The 25,491-nt window shown below is 45.4% G+C and overlaps 1 protein-coding gene across 6 annotated transcripts in view; it reads right to left on the reverse strand.

Annotated features, from left to right (window-relative positions):
- Window positions 1–10,650: 10,650 nt before the first annotated feature.
- XPNPEP1 (X-prolyl aminopeptidase 1) overlaps window positions 10,651–25,491 on the reverse strand; it is a 54,458-nt gene continuing 39,617 nt past the window's right edge. For 4 of the 6 annotated variants that reach the window (XM_004265864.4, XM_049696991.1, XM_049696990.1 and 1 more), the window contains 11 exons: window positions 24,950–25,039; window positions 24,288–24,338; window positions 23,044–23,102; window positions 22,832–22,909; window positions 20,867–20,938; window positions 19,060–19,120; window positions 17,502–17,571; window positions 16,448–16,621; window positions 15,755–15,831; window positions 14,438–14,536; window positions 10,651–11,204 (listed from right to left, as the gene is read on the reverse strand). In XM_004265864.4, the coding sequence (XP_004265912.1) occupies window positions 11,076–11,204; window positions 14,438–14,536; window positions 15,755–15,831; window positions 16,448–16,621; window positions 17,502–17,571; window positions 19,060–19,120; window positions 20,867–20,938; window positions 22,832–22,909; window positions 23,044–23,102; window positions 24,288–24,338; window positions 24,950–25,039 (960 nt within the window). In that variant the 3' untranslated portion in view covers window positions 10,651–11,075. Of the gene's footprint in view, window positions 11,205–13,235; window positions 13,438–14,437; window positions 14,537–15,754; window positions 15,832–16,447; window positions 16,622–17,501; window positions 17,572–19,059; window positions 19,121–20,866; window positions 20,939–22,831; window positions 22,910–23,043; window positions 23,103–24,287; window positions 24,339–24,949; window positions 25,040–25,491 lie in introns of all 6 variants that reach the window. The other 2 variants (XR_004481305.2, XM_033421066.2) reach the window with 2 other exon arrangements.

Raw genomic sequence — 25,491 nt, forward strand, 5'->3', positions numbered from 1 at the left:
ACTCCATAGCACATCCAGGACTGCCTAGCCCGAGAGGTGCAGAGCAGATGCTCATCCAGGGCAGAGAAGTAATCCCAAGAGAGAAAACGTTAAAGAACTTGGCCTGCGGTTGACTTAATTAATACACCACTTCAAGTGTGGGGAAGGTCCTTATACAGACGTCCTGGCTGGTGATAATCTGGCCTCAAGGAAAACTAAGGAGCAGGTGGCTAACATTGCAGACCACTTTGTGATTAGAACAGGGGGACATTTGATGGCATGGGGTTTTAGCAAGAAGTCCTGCAGTAAAGGATAGAGTGCTTCAGCCAGGGGCTTAGTGAATAAAATGTTGACTCCAGATGGCCATGAACGATGGCACCTAACTTCTGTGGCCCTGTTCCCTCATCTCTAAAACAACTTGTTGAGTTTCAGATTTGGCCATTTTTAAGTATATGGGATAGATTAGGTATGACCTCTCTTGAAAGTTTTCCCTGCAAGATATCTGGTAGGGTATGTCTTCCCATGTGACAAAATGCCATTAAGAGTCATAACTGCTGCTGCGCAACTTTTGTCTTTTAGTAGAAACTCCTATTCCTTGAACGATGTGTATTGGTACATCTTTCTCTGCTTTTTTTCTCTTTCAAATAAAATGTTTAATGTTTGACTTGCTTATCCATATGTGTTCTGGGAATCAGTTTCCGCCCAGTACATCCTGCTGGTTTATTTCATAGCACACTTTTAAGGAGTGAGGATGCAAATGGCCTCACAGGTAACTTGACCTTGAAAAACTGTGGAGACTGACAGAGGGAACTCATCTTTGAGCAGCTGTTCTCAGTGCAACATTCGAATCTGTAGAAACATAGCTAGGCTCATTGGATGCACATTTAGAATCCTAGTAAATTGCTCAGAGTCCTAAAGTCCATTTTAGAGGATCAGACCATGCGACTGTGGTTTTTGATACCGTTATTTTAATTTGTGTACTCTGTCCAAAGTTACATTTTAAAAAGTGTTCGTGCTTTTTGTAAAGTGATTCATTTTAAGCACACTAAAGGTCATTCGAGTGTTGTTCTCCAAAAATAATAATGTCTACCTAACATTGTGAAAATTTTAATGATTTTTGCTTACTCTATGAAGTACTTTTTGTCTCTCCTGCTGTTCTCTCTTTTACTTGCCTTACGTAATATCATTGCACATAGGAACCCCATGGATGGGAGTCATTTTCAGAGGGGAAAATGAGAGGCATCGCCTTGTGACTTTCCAGTTTCTAATGATCCTTATATTAGTCATGTTCAAATCCCCCACTGGACTAGAACAGATACATTCCTTAAGCCTTTGAGGTTTGTGTACCATGTCTCTCTAGAATGTAAGAGCCAGAAAGGGCCTTAGAATTGGTCCACTTTATGAAATCGTTTTATTTTTTAGATGAAAAAAATAGTGTCCACAAAAGTTGAGATGACTGGTTCAAGGTCATTTGGCGAGGTGGTAGCAAAGCACAGAATAAAATCTATTCTAATCCATCTTCCACTCTGTTATGCTACCTAACAGCTGAAACTGAAGACACCATGCTTTTCTCCTGCAAAGTTTTTAGCTAAAAAAATAGGAAAAAAATCTGGTTTCTCTTCCCACTTCATCTTGGCTCCAGATCCTGCACCTAAGTTCTTAAATCAGAGGATAATAGAGTAGACATGATTATGGATGTATTCAGAGAGCAGCAAGAGCAAAACAACTAAAAACAATCATCTTTGCAGAATCCAGGAAGGAAACACAAGACCACCCACATGGTCCTGTGTCCAGTGACACCCAGAAGGAGACCAACAACATGACCCAGAAAGGAGGCAAATTAAAGCACACAGAAGGGAATGAAGCTGGAGCACCTGCATCGTCAATAACCAGTGTTTGTTTGAACAACTGTAGCACTGAGAGAAGAAAAAAAAAGAAAATTCCACTATTGTAGTTGATTCAAAGAGAGACATGCTACAGTTTCTTTGATGTTCTATCAGAGGGGATCTGCGACAAGCAGCCGGGCTTGAAAATACAGAGCTCTTCTGTTGGGAGGTCAGCATTAAGACTAAAAGATATCAGGAAACATCAGTAGGATGGACCCAGGGATTTCTACATGTGTGACTTGGATGCAAGACTGTTTTTTCAGCTGTTAGAGCTATGTAGCATCCGTCTCAGTAGCATGCCCTGAGGTGACCAACACAGTGGCAGGAGATGGACCATGGTCTCCTTGATCTAACCGGAGAGACATGGAAGCTCCCCACTAATGATACTGACTGCCAGCAACATCAAACCTCAGTGCCAGTGGGTGAAACAGCAGTGAGAACAGCAAAAGTCCGGCTGAGGAAAGACCCCTAGGGGTGGAGGTGAAGGAGGACTTAGAGAGGAGGTCCTGACTCTCTCCCCTTTGCTGACCACCTCCTCTTGGGCCTGTGGGTCTTAACCTTGATGGTTCATTTGGGGCCATCGTAGCGTCATCCATTATTGCCCTCCTGTGTTCCTACTCAGGACTGATACGAAAGTTGGAAACATGAGCTCCAGCTCCTGTGCCACCTCCTCGTGTTCCCAACACTGGCCAAGGCTGCATGGGAAGCTCTTCACCAACTCAGCCTTAACACAATATGGGGGCTTCCCTGGTGGCGCAGTGGTTGAGAGTCCGCCTGCCGATGCAGGGGACACGGGTTCGTGCCCCGGTCCGGGAGGATCCCACATGCCGCGGAGTGGCTGGGCCCGTGAGCCATGGCCGCTGAGCCTGCGTGTCCAGAGCCTGTGCTCCGCAACGGGAGAGGCCACAACAGTGAGAGGCCCGCGTACCACAAAAAAATAAAAAATAAAAATAAATAAGTAAACACTATATGGTGGTGATGGTATCATGGTCCTGCTAATAACACTTTTCAAGCCCCATGTCTTCCTCACAGGGCCCTTAGCGCTCTTCATCCCCATTTCTCCAAATCTTCATCGTCCCTTTCCCCGATAACGCCTCTGGAACAGTCTCCTTTCTCCCGAAATCATTAGCTCATTCATGTGCTTGGGTGACTCCTGCAGCCAAGGGGGTTTCTATTCACCAGTTCCCTTTCCTTGTATCTTTGAATGATGCAGCTTCTGGATAATTGACGATCTGTGCTCATCTATGTAACATCAGTGAATCTCTTCACTCTTCTAATACACATTTAACTGGGACTTAAATATCCCCGTGAGCTACCCACAATATAAGAAAAATAAAAAGTTCTCTAAAAGCCTCTTATTTTTCCCAAGACATACTCTGTGGTTGATATCCTTAAGTATTATTGTAAGTGTTATCTAACTGCACTGGTTGCTGTGAAGAAACAGAGGTGAGTTTCAGTGAGTTACCAATTAGAGAAAGAAAGAAAGAAAAAAATATATATCTATATATAATATCTAAGAAGTCAGGGAAAGCACAACGGGAAAGGAGACAAAATACTAAGAGATTGTTAATTACTTTGTAAGAATGTTTGAGATGCATGGAGGGGTGTGTGTTTCTGAACATGTGTTTAATAAACCTGCGAACCCACCGGAAGGTGCCTGTGAGATGCTTGGAGTGTTGCTTTGATGACTTAAACTAGCAGCCAACTAGTTTCCAAATGGAAAAGGTTTCCTTTACTTAGTTTAGACAGTCGGTGTTCATTGTTCTAATCACTTTGACCAACCACCCCACAGGTCTCTGGATCCTGGTGGTTGATCTCTGGCCATTTCCAGATGGGTCACACCTTACTATAAATGGGGTTGTCTCTGAGCATGGGCTGTAACCTACACAGTCATTTTTCCTACAGAAATGAGTAAGTTTCCAGTAAGGACAAGGCATTGGAAGTCCAGGGGATATAGTAGTGAGCAAAGTGACGAGGTCTCTGTCCTCATGGAGTTTACAGTCCAGCGCAATGGACGCACTTACACGTGTACCTGTGTGATTGTCTAATCATAGCTACTCTGGAGGCAGAGCTCTGTGAGAGTTCAGGTGAGAGACAGAGGTTTCCCTGAAGATGGGGTGATTAAGCAGTGGTATAGAGGTGGGTGGGGATTAACTGGGGGAGGGGAAGCAGCATCTGGAGGTCCATTAGCACAGAGAGGGTGACACATTTGAGGAAACCAGACGGTGATCAGGGTGGCTAGAATATAGACAAGACTGGCCAGACATGGGGCCAGAGAGCCAAACAAGGACTGGCTCCGGCAGGGTCTTGTGGCTCACATGGACAATCTTGAATTTCATTCCAAGAACAATGGCAAGTCACTGGGGTGTGTTACATGGTTGGATCTGTGGTCCAGTAACGATGAAGAGTAGAACAAGGCTTGACTGTTGAAAGCATGCTTGCCTCTGACTGATATGAAGTAGTTCTTGAATATCTCTCAAACTTGTGTATGTCTTTTTACAAGGGAACCTTAAGAATGTCATGTAAGGCTTTTATCCTCTCAGCATCTGCGGGGAATCTCTGCTCTTGACTCTGCCCAGATGGGGGGAGCCCAGTTTTCCTTTGGCTCTGGATACAGAGCCCTCTTGTGCACCACGCATCTGCCCTCCTGTGTTTCCTTCAGAAATCCACGCCTTTGTGAGCCAGAGCTCAACCATGGAGTAATGAGGGAGGTGAACTAGGGAGCAGGGCGTGGGTCGGGTCTGTGGGAAAACCAGCGGCTAAGTTACCACGTGGAGGAGGGTAACTGGATCTTCCTCAACCTTATTCCCCAGCCCTCCTGGGACAGGTGTTCAAATCTTGGCTTATGCCAGCTAACATGAATAGCTATGGAGTTTTGAAAATAATTAAATATCAGTTTGAAGTAGCAACCGAAAAATTGACCAAATCCATAGAGATTACTGAAATCAGCGTCTTGAGGCACACCTCAGTTTAGGGAGAGCTCAAAATTAAGAAGGATATTTGCTGTTGCTCCTGAGCCCCTGCTGCCTTTTCCAGTCCACCCTGAGGGCCGTTTTCCCTCCACTCATCCTTTCTTTTGGTGACTCTGGGCACAGCCTGCTTCCTCTCCCTCATCCTACCAGCCAACAACTCCTGTTCCCCTACCCTGTCTATCTCCTAACTACTTTCTTTTCTCTTTTTTTATGCTTATTGATTTCCTTACAGAATGGAATTGAGTAAAGGGAAGATGTATGAAGAAACTGTACACACAATATTATGTCAAGAAGAACTTCCTCAGAGTCAGCTCTGTTACATGGTAGATTGAGTTCCCAAGGAAAATAATGAGGCCAATCACCTGAGTTATTTAAAAATCAGCTGGACAAAGAAACCAAGGGTGTGCTGGCAGGAAGGCCCCAGTCTCAGCTATATTGGAATGAAGAAAATGATCCTAATAGGATTTTTCTCTCCTCATTTTACTTTTTCTCTAGGCTGAATCCTTTAACTCATGCTGAAATCAGTTATATCCAAAGACAGCAAGATTCACTACTTTCCTGTGGCCAAATTCATCAGAAACTAGAACAAAAGCAGGAAAAGGAGGTATTAAAGAATCGCTTTTTCAACTATCAAGAAACTCTCTGGTCCCATGGGAGAAAATCAGTGTAGAACTCATTCTTGGCCTGTTCTTGATTCTGTGATCAAAGGAAAAATTCTCTGGAAACAGGAGGGTAAGTTCTGCTAACATTTCATGGTTAAAAACTACTATGTTATACATAGCTTCCTGCAGGATCTGCATATAATTTTTGTCCATCAACAAGTAAAATTTTATTCTCTGAACAGCACGTTTTCCCACTACATGTTTCTGGCCATTTCTCTGAAGTCCATTTATTTTTTTATACAGCCTTGCAGAGCATTGCAGAAGCCTTTTCAAACTCAAAATATATGAAATATAGTCATTACTATATTGGGGCAGATCAGTGTCCTTCCCACCTAGCACTCTAGCGTCCAAGCAAAGATGCTATGGTTTTCCATCTTGGCATCATCAGATAAACATATCCCTTTACTTGACCCAAGACTTCAGTGAAAAATCTACCATGATTTAATAATCAGATAGTACCTCATACATAGAGCACTTGTACTTCATAAACTCTTTCACTAGTATCCACTCTTTTGATCTTCAATTTGGGTATTATTAAGTCCAGTATACAAATGAAAGATCTGAAGCTCAAAAAGGGGGAAATAATCTGCTCATTGACTGACACAGAGATAGCCAGGGCAGGCTGGAACACACTCCCCGATCTGTCTCCAAAGCCCTAGATTCTTCCCATTCTACCACCTTGCCCTTCTCAGGGGGTTGGGGCAGCCTCACCCTAGAAACATGCAGGTGATAAGTTTTAGATGCTGAATGCAACCTCTATATATGTCAGACCAAAAACCTACACCCTCAAATAGGACATAATAAACATGCTGTTTTAATCAGTGACCCAGATGAAAGTAGCTGCTTATCTACTTTCAAGCATTTTTCATTCATGGGGAAACAAGGATGCAAATTAATTTGAACTTTGTGTCTTTGGGTTGAAGGAATTCACCTGATCCCTGAAAATGAGATTCATTCTGCCTGTTATCTTTGCAGACCCTCTTTTCCTGGCCTCCTTACACCCCCAGGGTACCTAGGGGTCTTCCCCTGGGCATTGAGAAAGCAGTGTGTTGGAGTAACAATAACTTACTGCTGATTAGGTTTAATTGGAAGATCAAGCAAGGTAAACCCACACAATGCCTTGAGCAGGAACTTTCTGTCTTCTGCAGCTGACTGGTTCTCTGCCATTTCCAAGGATCATCAAAAACTGCAAAAACTTGACCTTAAGGATGGCAAAGAGTAAAGGAAGAAAACTTGTGAACATGGAATTAATGCCCTACTGAAGGCAGACCGCAAAAAAGATTTTAACAAGACTCACCACTACCCCTGAAGGTAGGCAGGACCTGACATCTGCTTCTAATTAATAGAATATGGCAAAGGTGGTGGGACGCTGTTCCCATCTGGCTAAGCTGGTGAAGTAAGCATCCGTGTTCACAGAGCTCATCTGTTTGGCTTAAGGTGATTGGGGTGGGCATTGGTTTTTGTTTTCTGTTACTTGCAACAGGAACTGTACTAACTGATATTACACCACTGGCAAACTCAGAAGTCTAGTTTCCCACGTTGATCTCCACAGCAACATAGATCAATCAGAGTTATAGATTTTTTTAGGGCTGAAAAGAACCCATTGAATTTCTAGTCCAGCACACTTTTCTTTATGAATTAAGAGCCACAGTGTTTTGGAAAAGGGTGACAAACTATATACCGATCAAATTTCTTGACTTGAAGTCAAATGATTTTTTTCGACTACTCCACACTACTTCAATAATACATTAAGAATCTTTTAGACTGATTTTTGATAACCAACTATGTACTCAGCTTTCTGCTCCCCCTTAAAGAAAGACTGAACATTGAGAAGTACTGCCCTTTGGAAAAACTGAAGAAAGGCATAAGAATGTCAGTGCAAACAACAGTAAAAATTCTGTGCCCCCTCCAAACATTCTAAGATGATATAAGATTTTGTAGGATTTATATTTATCCACATATAATTTTCGAAATAGCCTATTTTTTTCCAATTTTTTATTGTGGTAAAATACACATAACAGTATTCATAATAAAAGTAGTGAGTGGAAATATAGTTGAACTATACTTGTTAAGGACCTTTTTACTGTGTACCTTCAATTACTCCTTCCTGTCCTTTGTGCTATCATTGTCATGTATTTTAATCTTATGTATGCTATAAACACACAAAACATTGTTACTATTTTTGCTTTAAACAAGCATGTGTCATTTAGAGCAGTTAAACATAAGTACATGTTTCATTTTAAAAAAACTGAATAGTTTTTTATCCCCTATCTCCTATTTCTCTTCTTCCTTCCTTTTTCTCAGCCACCATTACCACCATATCATTTATTGCAGAATATATTTTACTTAGTCACAGGTCAAATTGATCACAGGTCAGATTTAATTGACAGGTTCTTAAAATTTAATTGACAGTTTTTTTTTTTAATTTATTTTAACATATTTATTTATTTTTGGCTGCGTTCGGTCTTCGTTGCTATCTTCGTTGCTATGCGCAGGCTTTCTCTAGTTGCAGCGAGTACGGGCCACTCTTCATTGTGGTGCGCAGGCTTCTCATTGCGGTGGCTTCTCTTGTTGTGGAGCACGGGCTCTAGGTGCGCGAGCTTCAGCAGTTGTGGCACGCGGGGGCTCAGTAGTTGGCTCATGGGCTCCAGAACACAGGCTCAGTAGTTGTGGCACACGGGCCTAGCTGCTCCGCAGCACGTGGGATCCTCCCAGACCAGGGCTTGAACCCGTGTCCCCTACCTTGGTGCGCCACCAGGGAAGTCCTGACAGAGTTATTTTTAATGGGATTCTGGATATAGGTGGAGGTAAGAAACTCCTTATCTTAACCATAATTTTCAATTCCTTTATTTATCATAGTAAATAATTTCTGAATTATAGCCATTAATAAAATTAACTTCTCTATCTACAAAATGTAATATTATCTAGAAGTTGTAAACTTATCTTTGGTCATTTTTTAAATACACAGTTCTACGTGGTGATGGAGCCAGAGTTAATAATTTGGACCTCTCGTTTTACTTGCTTTCAGTGGGAAAAAAATTACGTTGATACCAAAAATTATGTTGATAGCTTTTTAGAAAGGAACCAGCTGAAAGCAGTGGATCAGGAACAATCTCTAAATATGGATTAGTGTTACATTTGATTCAAGATGGATTTGGGAACCTGTTTCAATCTGGTTTAATTGTAGGATGTACATTCAAATGTAATGAAGGGGATTTTGCTCCTGGCCATAGAATAGCTATAACATCCTATCTTTTGTTCTATAGCCAACTTGACCTAATGGATATCTATAGAACATTCTACCCCAAACTGCTGAATGCACATTGTTTTCAATTTCACATCTAACACTCGCCATAACAGACCAGATGCTAAGCAATGAAACAAGAATCAATACGTTTTTAAAAACTGAAATCAAAGAAAGTATGTTCTCTGACCAAAATACAACTAAATTAGATATTAATAACAAAATGATGTCTTAAAGATCTCCAAACATTTAAAAATTAACATATTTCTAAATAGCCTATGTGTCAAAGAAGAAATCACAAAAGAAATGAGAAAAAATGTTGAATTCATGAAAATTAAAACAGCATATCAAAATACATATGATGCAATTAAAGAAGTGTCTGCAATATATCCATGTACAGCACAGGGAATATAGCCAATATTTTATAATAACTATAAATGGAATACAACCTTTAAAAATTGTGAATCACTATGTTGTATACCTGAAACTTATATAATATTGTATCTCAACTATACCTCAATTTAAATAATAAAATAAAAAGAAGTGTCTGTAGGAAAAGTTATAACTTTGCTTACATTTAAAAAAAATGATAAACATACAAAAATCAGTGTACGACAAAGATATTATAAGAAAAGACAACTACAGGCTGACATCCCTTGTGAACATGGATGTTTTAGAATTATTTTTTAAAAATTAAGAAAGTGAATCCAGCAATATATTTAAAAAGCCAAAAAATTATGACCAAGTGGGAGGTGTCACAGGAATGCAAGTTTGGGTTAACATTTAAAAATCAATAGGGCTTCCCTGGTGGCGCAGTGATTGAGAGTCCGCCTGCCGATGCAGGGGGCACGGCTTCGTGCCCCGGTACGGAAAGATCCCACATGCCGCGGAACGGCTGGGCCCGTGAGCCATGGCCGCTGAGCCTGCGTGTCCGGAGCCTGTGCTCCGCAATGGGAGAGGCCACAACAGTGAGAGGCCCGCGTACCCCGCATACCGCAAAAAAAAAAAAAAAAAAAAAAGGAAATTGCATATGTACAGAATGGCCCAATGTCTGTGCATATGATGTGTATGTGTGCATAAATATTCTTTTATCCATGCACACATACTTCTTCTATATATTAATGAATGCTAAATACAAAGAAAGAAATTGGCAAAAATACATAGCAAATAGTGGTTATACCTATGGGGTATGACTTGGGTTCCTAAAGCAGCAGACCCAAAGACAAGGATTTGCATGTAAGTGGTTTAATGGGAGACGGCTCCAGGAAACACTGGTGGGAGAAAGGGAAAGTCAGACGCAGAAGGGAAGGAAGAAAATAAAGGGTGTGTTATTGAACAAGTTCCCACAGTGGGCAAGGAGGGCTCAGTCCCACTGAGAAACCCCAGGAGGCAGTGTAGACCACGCCTCGGACATCCCAGCCAAGGGAAGAGGAGTCCGTTTTCCCATGCCCAACCATCATGGTCTGAGGCCTCAGGGGCTTTAGCTCTGCCGGCCCTTCAGGCTGCCCCTCGTGCGCAAGTCCAGAGAAAGCCAGATAGGGAGTAGCAGGCACCTGCCAAAGACCACTGTCTATAAGTAGTGAGACAATGAGACGCCTGCACTGTCCACTGTAGGGTAGACCACAGTAGACTGCCACTTTCGACATGATTTTTTGTTGTTGTTGTTGTTGTTTAATATCAATGACGTATTTTAAAATCTGGAAAGAAAAACGTAGAATACTCAACAAAATATTAGGTTTTCTAGAGAAAAGACTTAAGAGGCTTGAAAGTAAGTCAGAAAATATGCAGGGAGGCCAGGGAATCTCTCCTCAAAGGGGTCCTTCCACCTAGAAAACGTGCCCTGGACGTGAGCCCACCCCACACACACGGTGGATGGTGCCGGAAGAAGAGAGACGGCGGAGATGAAGCACGTTCTGACATTTTATTCACTGGTCATAAATACAGTCTCGTGCGCATGAAGGGGATCATGAACAAGGGACTAGCACCTGGAACGTGACTGTCGCAGAGCACTCACTGCTTCACCATCACTGGCCAGAGGACTCCCTGCAGCTGCTCGGGGCATCCCCCGGATCAGGCTTTTGGCTTTGTGGCGATCCTCCTTCTGGGACAGCAATTTATTCTTGGCTCATTCTCAACAATTTTAAAAAAATTCATAAAAGATAGAGTGTTTGCAAGAAAATATCAAAGAGGATAAGAAGATTTTCAGTTCTTCTCAGAGTCTAAAAGTAAAACGGGAAGGTAAGGAAGAAGGAGAGAAAGGGAAAAGATGTCAGGGGTGGGCCAGGCTTCTTCCTTTCCCCAGAGCGTTTAAAAAAACAAAAACAAACAGGTATTAATGCTGTTTGGAGATGGGCTGCGTCTCTCTGATGAGCCACTCGAGGGCTTCCTGGCGGCCCTGTTTTTGCAGTTCCTTCCCGATCACGTCCCTGCAGGTCAGGTGGTAGTTGTTGAGCCAGTCGCACTGCAAGAGGGAAGGAATACAGATGTGGTCTCACCATCACACCTTCACCAAAGGCTGCGCAGCGAGCAGTGAGGCACCATGTGCTGAGATCACAGGATGAGTAAAGGAGCACAAAACCCTTTCTCCCTGCTCATGGACAAGCGACCTCCTTGTGTTCTACCTCCCTGGAAACAGATGGGACGAGGCCACATGGCCGGTGGTGAAAATGCTCCTGGAACCACCTGCATGTGGACTGGAGTGACGGTGAGGGAACCATGAATGCCTGACGGTAAGCCGTGGCTCTGGATGCAGAGTAACCTGTAACCGGGTGTCCCCCTCGACAACACCCCTGGAAGCCATGACGAGAGAGTGGGGGCAGGGGTCTCACAGCTCCTGCACCCACCCTGGTTGCCTCAGCTGCTGTGAAGACACACCTGAGGCTGTCCTGCCAACGCGCTGAGTTTCCTATCCCGTGTCCGCCTACAAAGCTGAATAAACTAGGATCAGTCAAGCCGGTGAGGGTCTTGTGAGTGTGGCCGTCTGGATGCGCCCAAAGCCTTTGGAGGTCAAGGCCTGCGCTGCTGCAGGGTGAGGCTGGGAGTAAGCTTGACCTTCAGAGCCTCAAATGAATGGAGCCACCACACCAGGAGATAGAAAAGAGGTAAAGTATGGAACCTGACCGGACTTGGGGTGTGTGTGTGTGTGTGTGTGTGTGTGTCTGTCTGTTGCGACGGGGCGGGGGGTACTGATGCGCTGAACCTGATGACAAGGGTTCTGCCAATCTCCTCTGGGTGAGGAGTGAGGGAGGATGAGGGCTGGAGGGAAGCCCGTTCTGCCAAGACGACGACAACCCATGCTCCCCACTGCCCCGAAGGGGGCCTGACCACATCACATCAGACAGACGGGTTGGTGTCGCCGATGACTTTGACCCAACTGGTGCTCCTAGGCCCACGGATAAGAGGTGGGGAAGAGGGGTCGGATATCAAACACAAGCAAACGGCTGCATATCAGCAGCAAGGCCAGGCAGGGCTGTAAGGCAGCCTGCCGTCCAAAGCAGCTCAACAGTACAGACAGGAGCAAGCCTGGGGCCACAGAGACACTCCCAAGACCCTTTTGGTTGGGGCAAGCTGGGGCACCCGCCACCGCAGGGGGCTGGAGCAACGTCACAAAAGCCTTGGCAGCCTACAGCACACACATTCATGTCCAACCAAAGTCCTCTGCTGCCACCTGGTGACAAATCGATGGGAATGCAGTACTAACCCCAAAACTCCCTAAAGTTTCTACTAAGACTGGGAGACGGTAAAGGGCAATGACTGGTACTTTAAAAGCCCAATGGACAGCATCTTGCTGTGGGGTATTACGATGCCTTAAGACAGAATGAAGCCCCAGATTTACTGAGTGGTATATGGGAAATGAACACTTTTGCTAAAAGAGGTAATAAATACACTCTGCTTGGAATATTAAATACTGTCCTCTACTTGTAATTTGTGGAAACTTGCTAATGATTCCAAGGTAAGAAGATATTATCTGTCCTATAAAAACTAACTGGCTAAAAGAATAGTTCAGTGATTGGGGCATGTAAGGTACAGTAATGAACACTGGACCAGGCAGACAGCACTGGTCTCTGTCCAATGTCACGGGGGAGTCACAGGTTAAAAAGACTCTCCCCCAAGGAAAAATGGCCTCGCTTAACCTTCCTCAGGCACTATTTCCCTGGATAAAGTGGAAGGTCACGCGGGAGAAATGTGTCCTGACTGGTACACTTCACGCGGACAGCAAGGCCTATGTGACCTGGAATCACTTGGCAGATGCCACAGCCTTGGGCTTCCAAGAGGGTAAAGTGACTTCTTAGTAGAGGGTCCCTTGCTAAGACCCTGGAAGCTGTGCTCGAGGGCCACAAGAAGAGACTGGCTCCTTGGGCAGAGGGCTGTAAGCAGGGTGGCTGCCGTGCTCACTTCTGTGCTGTCATCCCCTCTCACCTAAGCCAGCCCTGTGGGACCGGAGAAGAGGCCCAGGGCCGCAGGAGAGACTCTTCCCGCTGAAAAGACACACCTGACACTGTGCTGCTGACAGGCTGCTGCCTGTTGTGTATCCATCTACAGCCTGAATAAACCAGCATCAGCAGGGCTCGTTTGGGTGCTGTGAGCGGGAACGTTTGGCTGAATCGAGGCACTGGCGGTCAAGATGAGGTGCCCAAGCACAGAGGCAATCGAAGCAGCAAGTGGATGACCTTCCTCTGTCACCCATCTGTGAGCTGGATGGGGCAGAGGGGAGCGTCTGGCTGGGAGGAGCCCGTTCCACGGCCCTGCAGAAGGGAGCTCCTCAGCCCTCAGAGGCGCTTTCCTCTAGTGCCAAGCACAGGGCCCACGCAGGCTCCATTGAGGGTACGTTTCTGCCTCAGAAGCCCCTGGGGTGAGGCCAGTGGCTGCCTCTGGTAACAAGAACTTCTCATCCCTCGAGTGCTGCACCACGCGCCTGCCTTTGCCTTCTGCTGCACTGCTGCCTGCCTGCCTTGCTCTGGAATTCCTGTCCTTCTGGCTTCTGGCTTCCTGGCTTGGGCCTGACCACTTCACAGCAGACAGACAGGGTGGTGTTGTTTCCACCCTGTTTTGACCCTTGTCCCTGCTCTGACCCTGATCATCTGCCCCATCCCTCAAGCCTTACTCCAGGTTCCTGGGCCTGCCGCCTCACCTGGCCTCATGAGCCTGGGGACCCGTGCTGGGATTTGCAGGGCTTCCAAGACCTGTCACCCTCTGAGCCTGACAGGTGAGTGCTGCTGTGCGTCTGCTCTGTGACGGGTTTCAGAGCCCAGAGCAACAACCTCTCTCCCTGCCTGTGACAAAACTCGGCATATGGTAATAGCGTTTGCTTCTCAGTTCCTTAGTTTCACGCAACACAAGAAAACAATCTGGCGTGTGCAATGGCCCCACCCACCCACAAAAATGCAGGGAAGACACATGCCCATGTTTGCTAAACACGCCTCAGGGCAGCTATGGCTCTGGCCCTCCTGGAAAACAACAGCACACTATTCATTCCCACCTGTGAAGCCCTACCATCCCCAACAGTGAGGAGAGCAGGGCTGTATCTACCTTGAGACCCAAAAATACAGGAAAAGCACCTCCAGTCCTCAGGAGACCTAGGATTTTCCAACTCAGCTGGCCTAGGCTCTAACTTAAAAGTGACAGCGGAGGAGAGAACGTAGGGCAGCTCTCCACCCCACACGCTTCTGCCCTCCCCCAAGGCTTCCTTGTTACCTCTTTGTCTGTAAGAGAATCCACATCTATCATTTTGGTCTGTATCGGAACCAAAGTTAGAGGGTCAAAGGTCAGGCTTCCCCGGTTACTGAAGTTATACTGTGGGAGAAGGAAGAAAACAGAAGCTTTTACTCCTCTTTACCACAATGACCCGCCACGAGGTCACTCCCACCCGACAGGACCGTCCCTCAGAGCCAGGTGTAACTAGGAATCGAGACGTGGTTAGCTGGTCACCATTTTTAATAGACACGGGAGACACGATGAACACAGCGGATGCCACTTTCCAAGAGCTGCTCCACTGTGCAAACCACAGCCTGTGCCACCAGGAAAAGCCAAAGAGTGCTGAGGGGCTCCCAGCAGCAGGTCCACAAGGCTCCTGCCTGCTGTGATGGAGAAGAGGCACAGAGGGTGTCTGGAAGCAGGGGGAGCTCTGGTTTTGGTTCTCGAGCCTCTGCTAAGGCATAAGTTCCCCAGCAGATCCCTTTTTTTTTTGACATCAACCGTGCAGCCTGCCTTGACCCAGCCAGGCCCATCAGGTGACAGGTAACAGGTCTGTCCGGTGCACGTGGCATGGAATGGCCAGGGTACACAGGGCACGCTGGGTCTCTGTTCCTGGCGGGGCCTGTGGGAGTGAGGGGAGAGGCCACTCTCAAGAAGAGTGACATGAGTGTGCAAGCAGAGAGCAGACTCCTGCAGTCAGCTTCCCTGAAGACTTAGGAAGCCACCTCCCCCCAACGGTTCCATTTCCAAAATCACCCATGGAGGAGAAGCAAACAGGTCTTCTAGGTCAAGCCCAGCACCTAAAGCCTGCGACCTCTTGGTAACGTGATGGGGAGAGGGTGACACACCTGTCTTCCAGAGGGCACCACACCTGTGGGGCCCGACCCAGGGGGTAACTCGGGCCTCCTCAGCTTTACCTGATAAAAATCATCTGGGGCATTTGTTGAAAATAGTTCCCGGGCCCCAGCCCTGGAGATTCTGCTTCAGTGTCTGGAAGGGGCCTTTAAGCGAGCACCCCTCCCCCACAGCAGAGGCGGCTTGACGACAAGAAGCTGCCTCCAGTAAGCTCGGAGCCCAACTAACAGCAGCAGGGGGCTGCCTGGGGCTCCACGAGGTCCAGTTCAGGGTCTCAGTTCACTAAGGATTCTCCTTCTGGCTCTGCAGAGGAGAATGAATTCCAGGAGAGGCACCACTATCAGGGGAAGGAGGCTCCATTCTGGCCCCAGAATGACATGCTCTTGGTTCCAAGGACAAAAGTCCTCATCCTTCCCCATTAAGGAATAAGGGAATTTAAAAAACAAAAGCCTAATTACTCACCTTGGTCTTCACAGGCACCACCAGGACAACATTCTCAATGCGAATTCCGAAAGCCCCATCTTCATAATACCCTGGCTCTAAAACAAACCAAACCCCAAAATGAGAAACAGCCCACCATGAAGATAAGCACAGAGAAGCTTGCACTCCTGGGATGACAGCGCTTCCCAAGAAACAGATGAAGGGCCACTCAATCTGGGTGTAAGAGCCCAGAGAGCCTCCTCCCGCAGGGCACTTTTAATAGGCACTTGAGGTCCAGACAGAGAAAGGCTCAGAAGTTCCTGAGAACTGGCTGCAGGGTAGGGAGTACAATAACAGAGGATCCGCCAAATAAATGATGGGGCATATCCATAAGACACAATGATGCAGGCAGTAAAATACATTCACAAAGATGTGGTAACGACATGGGAAAAGACAAGAAGCTAACATAGTAAATTATTAAGCCATGTTTCCCCTGGGTGTCTGGATTACAAATGATTATCATTTTCTTCTTTATACTGTTCCATAGTCTCACTTCTTCTACAATGAATATTTATCACTTTTATAATCAAAAAAGGTTGTTGTTTGTTGTTGTTTAATTCAGGAGGGGGAAATTATTTCCAATTTACTTTATAATAATGAAAATATAAGAAACAACAAAGAGCTTTCAGAAAGGCCAGAGGACCCATGCACACCCTGTAGGTGAGGGACACCTACCATCAGTGACAATCATGCCGGCCTCCAAGGGCTCATCAGAGAATGTTTTATAACTGATGCCACAAGGACCCTCGTGAACATTCAGAAAAGACCCAACACCGTGTCCCGTCCCGTGCAGGTAATCCAGGCCAGAATCCCATAAAGCTGAGCGGGCAAAGGAGTCAAGAAGGTGGCCTGAAAGACACAGTAAGAAGCACTCGGTGATTCTGTACAGTACTTTTCAACTTGCAAAGCACTTTGGAGATTACATTTGTTATGTTTGGCTCCAGAAGGTGAAACAGAAACCAGCGGGTAGAAGTTACTGGAGGATTCAGGTTTCAGCCCAACACAAAGAAGAACTTTCTCACAGTCAGAGCTCCTGAGGAGGGCAGCTCCCCCACCAGTCAGAGCTCAGTCTGAAGCTGGAGGATGCTGGTGAGGAATGGTCGCCTGTAGCAGGTAAGGGCTGCAGTAGATGACATGGACGTTCCCTTCCCAGCGCTGGGACCCTACAGTTTCAGAATTACAAGATGAGATTCTAACCAGACTGCAAGCGTGAGGAAAGTGGTGCCCAGGGAGATGAGTGCCGGCCCAGCCTAAGCAGACTCAAGGCCCAGGTCTTGTCAACTCCCCGTGCAATGGCCCACCCACCCATCCTCATGCAAAAAGGTATATGTCTCAAGTCAGGTTCTCAGTAAAGTAAATCCCAATGAGGGTCCTGAAAGGAGGCACTGGCCCAGCACTGAAGGGCAGACAGGAGGCTGCGCCAACTTCCACTGGGGCCCTGAGGCCGTCATGCCCTGCTGCCCTCTCCTGGGAGCCACCCACATGGGTCACCTGACACCATAACTGGTCAGGAGGGAGGTTCACACCTGACCCTGGGCCCAGTCCGAAGCCTGGCTCCCTGGAGGTCCTCTCAGCTCAGTCCATGCAGCACCCCCATTTGCCCAGGATGGGCCTGAAGTAGGCTGGGGGCTGGTACGGCAAGGGAAGAACATGTTCTTCCACCCAAACTTAGACACGTCTGATGCCTGAACAAGCAAAAGCCTGCCATATGATTGAAGGAATCACCTACCTTTGGTTCCAGTCGGGAAAACAGCTGCACTCACAGCTATGTGGCCCTTGAGGACACATGTGAAGCATTCCTGCCAAAGAAAACCCAGAGGGCGTGTTCAGGACTGGCACAGACGTTTTAATCCTGTCGTTTTCGGGTAGCTCTGAAAACCTTGCCTCTGAAGGTTTTGTAGCAATACCACAGAGAAAATCAGAGGGAAAAAGGGAAACAATCTGGTAGTGGAGAAAAACCTTGGCCTTGGTACCAATTTTCCAGAAAATCTTGAAATTCCATGTAGTAAAAGAACTGACTGAGAGATGACCCCACAAGTCTTTCCCTTGTAATGAACATTCTGCCATACTCTCGGCCATCTGAGCCTCGGAAAGACTGGGGAAAAGTACTAACAAGTACAGATGACACCAGCTAACACTTACTGAGCTACTCCTCTGCCAGGCATGATGCGCACAGCACTGTGCGTTTAATCCTACACTTCTTATTGGAGGCACTCTTGCCATCCCCACTTCATAGATGAATGCCAGGTCACGCAGTTCATAAGTGGCAGCATGTGGCCTTGGAGCCAGGCAGTCCTGCTTCAACCTCTGTGCACCTCACCACCATCTATACTCAGGGTTTAGTCCCTACTGCCTGGACAAGAAAAGTGCTGTTTGGAAGGGTAGTGGCTTGCCAGTAAGGTGCAGAGTCAGGACTAAACCCCACACTGTTCAATCTGGTCTGGATTGAACACAGTACAAGAAGAGTCACACCAAAGGTAGGTATCTGGACCCAAGGTCACACCCTTCTTCATCTGCTGGTGCCTGCAAATGAATGACACAAGGGACCAACTCTGGGAAATGTGCCCTGCTCTATCCAATAAAGCCCTCTTCCCTGGACAAGCTTGCTGAAGGAGCTCCCTGGAAAAAGAGATACACTCAGAGATTCAACCAGTATTTGCCAAGCAGTGACTATCATCCAAGAACCTGCTGGGCTCACAGAACCTTCACAGCCAGCCTTGGAGGTGAGTACTCTTCTCACCGCTTTTATGGATGGTCTAAGTGTTGAGTTCAAGGTCATGGAGTCTGTAAACAGCAGAGAAGATCTGAAGCCCGGTCTCCAGACTCATGGTACACATCTCTCTACCTTACAGCTGTTTCCTCTTTTCCATGCCAGACAGACCAGAAACTGAGCAGTGCATGTCATTTCAGAGGGTTCCTAGCGAGTTGAGCCTACAAATAGGAATGCTGAACTTGAAAAAAGAACGGAGGTAGCTTTCAGAATGAAATCTAGCCACTGTTCGTAAAAAGGCATATTTTCACTACCCCACTCCCTTCCCCAAAGAAACTTCCTGACTGAAGAGAAGGCCAAAGCTATTAAAACTTGAATCTGAGCCACTCTGACCTTAGCAGACAGAATGCTTTTAAAATCTCTCCAATAATTAAATGGATGTCATAAAGCAGATAGCCTGATTCCACAGTCATGAGCTATTTTATTGCCCCACATATAATTTTTACTTATGTATACAATCCTTTTCACAAGAGAGAACTGTCAAAGAGCAGAGAGGGCCTCTCGAGTTTTCTCTTACCTTCTCATAGGCTGTAGGGGTTCCAAAATGCATGGTACGAGTCACATCTGTGGTTCCATCCCTTTCCAAAAGGAAGGACAAATTAGTTTTCACTCAGAATAAGCTTTTGCTCAAATGTGAGACAGATGAGGATGTGGAGAGATGGAACCCTCATGCACTGCTGGTGGACATATAAAATAGTAGAGCCACTCTGGAAAGCAGTTTACAGTTCCTTAAAAGGTTAAACACAGAGTTACCCTAGGACCCAGCAATTCCACTCCTAGGTAAACCCCCAAGAGAACCGAAAACATATGTCCACACAAAAACTTATACATGAATGTTCATAGCAGCATCACTCATAATACCCAAAACGTAGAAACAACCTAAATGTCCATCAACCGATGAGTAAACAAAATGTAGTATACACATACAATGAAATATTATTCAGCAATAAAAAGGACTGAAGTACTGATACACACTATAACCTGGATGAACCTGGAAGACATTACACTAAGTGACGGAAGTCAGCCACTGAGGCCATATAATCCCATGTATATGAAATGTCCAGAATAGGCAAATCCACACAGACAGAAAGTACACTAGTGGTTCCCTGGGTAGGGAAAGTGGGAAGCGACTGCTAACAGGAATGGTGTTTCTTTTTTGAGGTGATGAAAATATTCTAAAATTGATTGTGGTGACAGTTGTACAATTCCGTGAATAAACTAAAAACCATTAATTGTACACTTCAAATGAGTAAGCTGTATTATATTTCAATGAAATTGTTAAAAAAAAAAAAAAAAAGAGAGACAAAGTGTGAATCCAAGGATGGCCCAGTGTAGTGGGAGTGAACTCAGTCAGGCCCTGACACACACACTCTTGGTCTACAATGTGAGGACTGTTTCACAGAAGACACCATCCCTGGGATTATGAATGAAAGGGAGGTGGACAAAGTAAATAGGAACCTGTTTCTAGCAAAAGAAGGTCAAACTCTAATTCCTCCTGTCAGGATGGCAAGCGGTTTATTGGACCCTAAAAATACCCAAATGCATCTTTTAGAACACCCTAATCCACCCCTTGACACAGAAAGAGTAACTTCTAGAATACTGCTAAAATTTAGAAGTGAACCAAAGTTACACCATTACCCAAGAAATCCAAATACCCTTAGCTCTAGGCTTTTATTAACTCCAACCCACACGTCCCAAGGCTAGGTTGTGGCTTCCATCTCCACCAGCCAAAGTCCCAACTTAAGTGGAGAAAGGAGTAGTAAAAGGCCTTGCTCGTGTGCTCTCAATGCAGACAACACCTATTCCTCTCCTCCTCGTGGGTTCCACATCAAGACCCAACCAAATCTTGGTTTCTCTGAGAAACTATTCTAGATGATGACTGTGAAAGCAGCAAGGCATGAAGAAGGAAATTCAGAAATTCAGGGACAGCCCTCGTTTCTCATTCATTCATTCAAAATTATGCCATCACTTCACAAGGCCCTGGGGCCACTAAAAGTCTGGGGAGCTGCCAGGTGATGTATGGGCTGGAGCAGAAGACTTCCCAATGGTTCTGAAAGCTTACTTTCAGTTATTTATTTAGTGTTTAACAGCTTCCAGCCAAGGACTAAACATTTCTATCAAACAGTCTTTTGTGGGAACAGGATCACAACTGGGCTATTTCAACAAGGGGTGAAAAAAAGGACAAGACGTGGAAACAATTCCATCAGTGGCTGGCGCAGAATGAGATGACCAGCTGAGCACTCTCGGCTGGAGCCTGGCTTGTCCACCTACTCATCTGCCTTGATTCAGTGGAGTCAAGCTCTACGCAGCCCCGATTCACTTACTTGTATTGAGCACCCGAGTCAATGAGGTACACCTCATCCAGAGACAAGGTCCTATTCGTCTCAGGGACCGGCCTAAGAAAGTTAATTAAAAATTAATTATTCCACAAATGTAAATGCTTCCTGAATCTGGGAGGAAGGAATACAAGAGTTCTTTGTACTGTGCGAACAATTTATGTAAGCCTTAAATTATATCACACTAAAGTTACCCAATAGGTTAATTATTTCAACTAATATTAACCTTCTACTATTCAAAGACCCAGTCAACCTATCTCCCCAACAGATAAAGAGCTCAGGAGAAGGAAATAACATATTTCTTTGTATCTTCCTCCATTTGTGACTGGAAGAAAACAAGTGTTCATCAGATAATTGTAAAAGCTACAAAAAAATAATAGTCAACAGAAGCAATAGGACCAAGCTGGGAAGTGGGAAGAGAGCAGCTACAGTCATTTGTCTTTTTTTTTTTTTTTTTTGCGGGGGGGGGGCGGTCCAGGCCCCTGCCTCAGCCTCCACTTCCCTCCCTCAGTCCTAATCCCACCAGGTGCCTCCCCACTTGCTTCCTAGACCACCAGACAGGCAGAAGGTCAGTGTCTCAGTCTGGGAGAAAACCTAACAGGATTTTTGCTGGGGAAAGGAATGGACCATGATGCTCTTATGCTAGAGCTCTTTTTTCAAATGAACATCTGGTATTTTTTAAAGTGATCTGATTTCTCCATGCCTTTTTCCAGACAATATGCTGCACTGGGAAAAGCTAAAAGGGATGCGAGTATTCCAAGTCTCCGCCCTGCAGCCGAGAGAGGTTCTCAGAGAGGTTCTCCTTCACTTCCAGGCAATAAGGGTGAAAGTGGGCACTCGAGCCCAACTGGCAGAAAAGACAACCAGACATGGGCCCAGTTTCAGCACCCTCTCTGTCAACAGGCTTCCAACAGCCACAACGAAAAGACACCAAAGGAGAAGCAAAATTCTCCCCCCTTGGTCTGAAATTATTTATTGTGTTAATTATATGCAAAATTCTAGAGTAGTATCCAGCCAGGAAATTCATCACCTGCATTTAATATAAGATAAAACTAAAGTCCTTTTGCTATTTTAATGTTGGAACAGAGGCATTAATGTGAGAGAACTTTACAGTCACGTATCTGTGACTGTCTCCCACACAACAGCTTCAAAATTCATCCCAAGACTAAAAACTCTGAAAGTGATTAAAAAGGCGGGGGGCAGGAATTTGTGCCCACGTACAGCACTGCAGCACAGTGAGACAGCCAAGTGTTCCTTCACTATGCACATCACGGGTGGGGAGCAAAGGACTCAAGATGCCCGCACGAGGCAGAACCGTGTAAGCCAGGTGAAGCTGAAGCTGGAGCGCCACTTCCCACCACCTCTACAGGCAGGTCTAGCAGTTCTAAAATACATCAGCGCCCCCTTTGTCTCACGGTGCAGGGATGCATGGCTCTGTGGGTCCATGGGCTCTTGTAGGTCATGTGGTACAAATCCCCATAGGCTGGGGAGGAAGGAGAGGTTACAGATTATCTCTTCAACCGTAGCAGGGTGCTCCACAACCTAGTGATAAGCTTTTTTGGTATGGAGGTGATGGAGCTCACAGGACGTCTGGACTACTGCATCGAGAAGGCTGCCACTGTCAGAAAAGAAAAACACTAAAAATTCTAACTACTAAGATTCAGGGATTATGAATACAGATACTGCAGCCTCAAAGGAAAGAGGGACAACCCGTTTGACATCGCGAGAATGTCAATGCGAAACCTCTGTGCCTAAGAGTTGGCTCCCAACAGGATTTAGAGCAAAGAAGAGAAAATAAGACCTACAAGGTCCTATTTCCCATATAAGAACAATCTCAACAGACACACGGAGGTGGGCGCCAGGGCCTCTGGTAGAATAATGTCTCTCCCCTGCTCAGGCTCCTGTGCAGAAGCAGCAGCAAAGCCGGGCAGCGTGCTCCTCCGCATGCCTTACGCGTAGTGAATGATGGCGCCGTTGGGTCCCGTACTGGAAATTGTTGGGAAGCTCAGGTCCACAAAGTCAGCCTGCTGCCTGGAACAGAAAGATACACAAGAGCAGAGTGGCTTAAAGGTTTTTACTGTGCCAAGAATCGGGGCCCTCCCGGCTTCATGTAACTTGCCAAGGAAATGAGCACAAGGTTCATGGGCCCCCACAGTGATCCTTACCTGCGGAATTCCTCAGCTTTGTCAGCAGCTGAGATCTCCGTCACGCCACCTTTGGGCACCTATAAGGAAGTTGCTTATAAACCACTGGGGTGTGATAAATTCATCCGTCTCCTACATATTATAGGAGGTGCATTAAAAGCTTACTTTTTCCTCAATCCCCATGTCCCAACTGTCCAATCTATAGGACACAGCATATGTCTCATCTTTACAAGGAGGGAATTTCCAAAGGCTCTTACTAAAGCCATCAGAAGTAGAAGCGTTTCTATACATTTAATTTTTCACTCAACTATTTCCCTCAGTGTCATATCCTGAAAACTCCCAAAACTTAATACACCTAAATTTAAAAATTAAAAAGCATCCCCACCTAGGATATCATCCTAAGAAAGTGATCCTAAATAAATAAAAAAGATAAATGCAAAGATATTATTACAAGGTAAGTGCAAAAAAAATTTTAAACAATCTAAAACATTTGAAAATAGAAGGAATGGGTAAATAAATCAGTCTAGCTACTAAACACAGTCTCTATTTGAATCATTTTTTTAAAGACCTCAAAGCACATGGAAAATGCTCACACTATGATAAGTAAATAAAATAAAATACAAAATCATAGCTGTACAGTGAGACACATGTAAAAATGATTTATGTTGAAAAAACAATGTACGCAGATGAACAATTGCCGAAGAGGAAAAAACTGCTACACCAGTGGGAATCAGGGCGATATTTTCTTCTTCCAATTTAAGCTACTTTAAAAGAGTTGTTTATATAATATTTAAAGGAAATATGATATTGTTTAATAAGAGCACAAAGAAATCACCTTCCTGTCAACTACAAGGAGTGAAAGGGCAAGAAACTAATGCCCAGGAATCAATTTAATATAAAAAGTTTTATGGCTTAAAGTTCAAAACATACACAAAGATCTTTTTCTCTTAACACAGTCAGCTTGCCTGTAATATCATAAGAGTCATTTTTTCTTATAATGAAACTCCACTTAGTTATAAGACAATTCCTTAACCACAAAGGATCCATTCTGTTAAGGAATTTCTTTCTTCATCTTTGTTACTACTGTCCATAATTAAAGAATTTTTACACACACACCAAATTCCCACAAAGAACTATTAAAAGAGAGTACTAAAATTAGATCAAGATCTTAGACCTCGTGGTCAACCAGAGCCACAGTTCGAATCACATGTAGATAATTTCTGAATAATCTATATCCATGTGTTAAACAAAGACTAAGAACCGACCTCTTTCTCCAGCCAGTTAAAGAGTTCACAGAGGGCAACAGCATCTTTAATCTGTGCAAATAACAGAGACATTTTTTAAAGTTATTACTGAAAATCAGATGGGGAGATTCAAAGCCCAGCCCTAATGTGATACTGAGAGGGCTGCACTTATAGGGCTACAAACCATCAGCAATCAGGGCTCTACATGCAGGCATTTCCTGTGAACAAGTGTGCAGCGATTTCCACTATGGGGGAAAGGGCTCCCCTGCTGTTGAGTAGTTCAGGCACAATCAGGAAGGGGCCCACCTCAGAGCACACAGGAGCACCCTCAGAGGGGTCATTCCTGTACTACTGGAGCAGGAAAGACAGGCCACTGTCAAAAGCCGTCTCTGGGCCCCAAATCTTTCTAGATCCACTGCTGGCCTTGAAACACAAATCTAGGCCTCTTCAGAGGCTTCACCTTCATCATTACCATCACCTACACTATCATCATCAACCTCCTTTTGTGTTTTATATTATGTAGAGATCTAGCCCATCCAGTATTTTATTTCATTCTCTCATTAACTCTGGAAAGCTCAGAGAAGTTCCCACCTTGTGCCAGGCTCAAGGCCACACAGCAGGTGAGGGAGCTGGGCCTTCTGACCACCATGCATCCCCTCTTCTGCACAGGCTGCTTTACTCACGTGAGCTCTCCTCATGCCTTCTGATTCAGCAGAATTCTTCACAGCTTTGGCGATGCAGATGGGGGTGTAAGGCATACAGCAGCGATGGTCCTGGGGCGAAAGGCAGTCATATGGGAAATCGAGTCTGGCTCACTCACCCAAGACCAAGGCTATCACCTCTCCACCCAGCACAGCACACTTAAGACAAATCATTGGAAGAGCTCCCACTCAGGACCCACCCAGCTGTCCCCTGGGGCCCGAACACCTGCCCTTTTTGGTTAGTGACTCTGAGCATGGCGAAAGGTGCTTGAGCTCATCCAAAAAGATAAAGTAAAAACATAAAACAAGTTATTTCTCATCTATCCCCCACCCCGTAGCTTTTTGAGACTGCTGGCTGCCAGCCATCAGAGAGATACTGCTTTTCAAACCTCCAAGGTCATGGTCAGAGTTCACTAACAGATCAAAGCTCGACCGAAACAACCCCTTTCTGGCTGCACAAAGGAGGCTTTTTCCCACTGTCTAGGGACGCACATGATGGATGAGGGGGGAGGGGAGGCTCCTGC

The sequence above is a fragment of the Orcinus orca genome, chromosome 14, assembly GCF_937001465.1.
Source record: "Orcinus orca chromosome 14, mOrcOrc1.1, whole genome shotgun sequence".
Taxonomy (NCBI): domain Eukaryota; kingdom Metazoa; phylum Chordata; class Mammalia; order Artiodactyla; family Delphinidae; genus Orcinus; species Orcinus orca.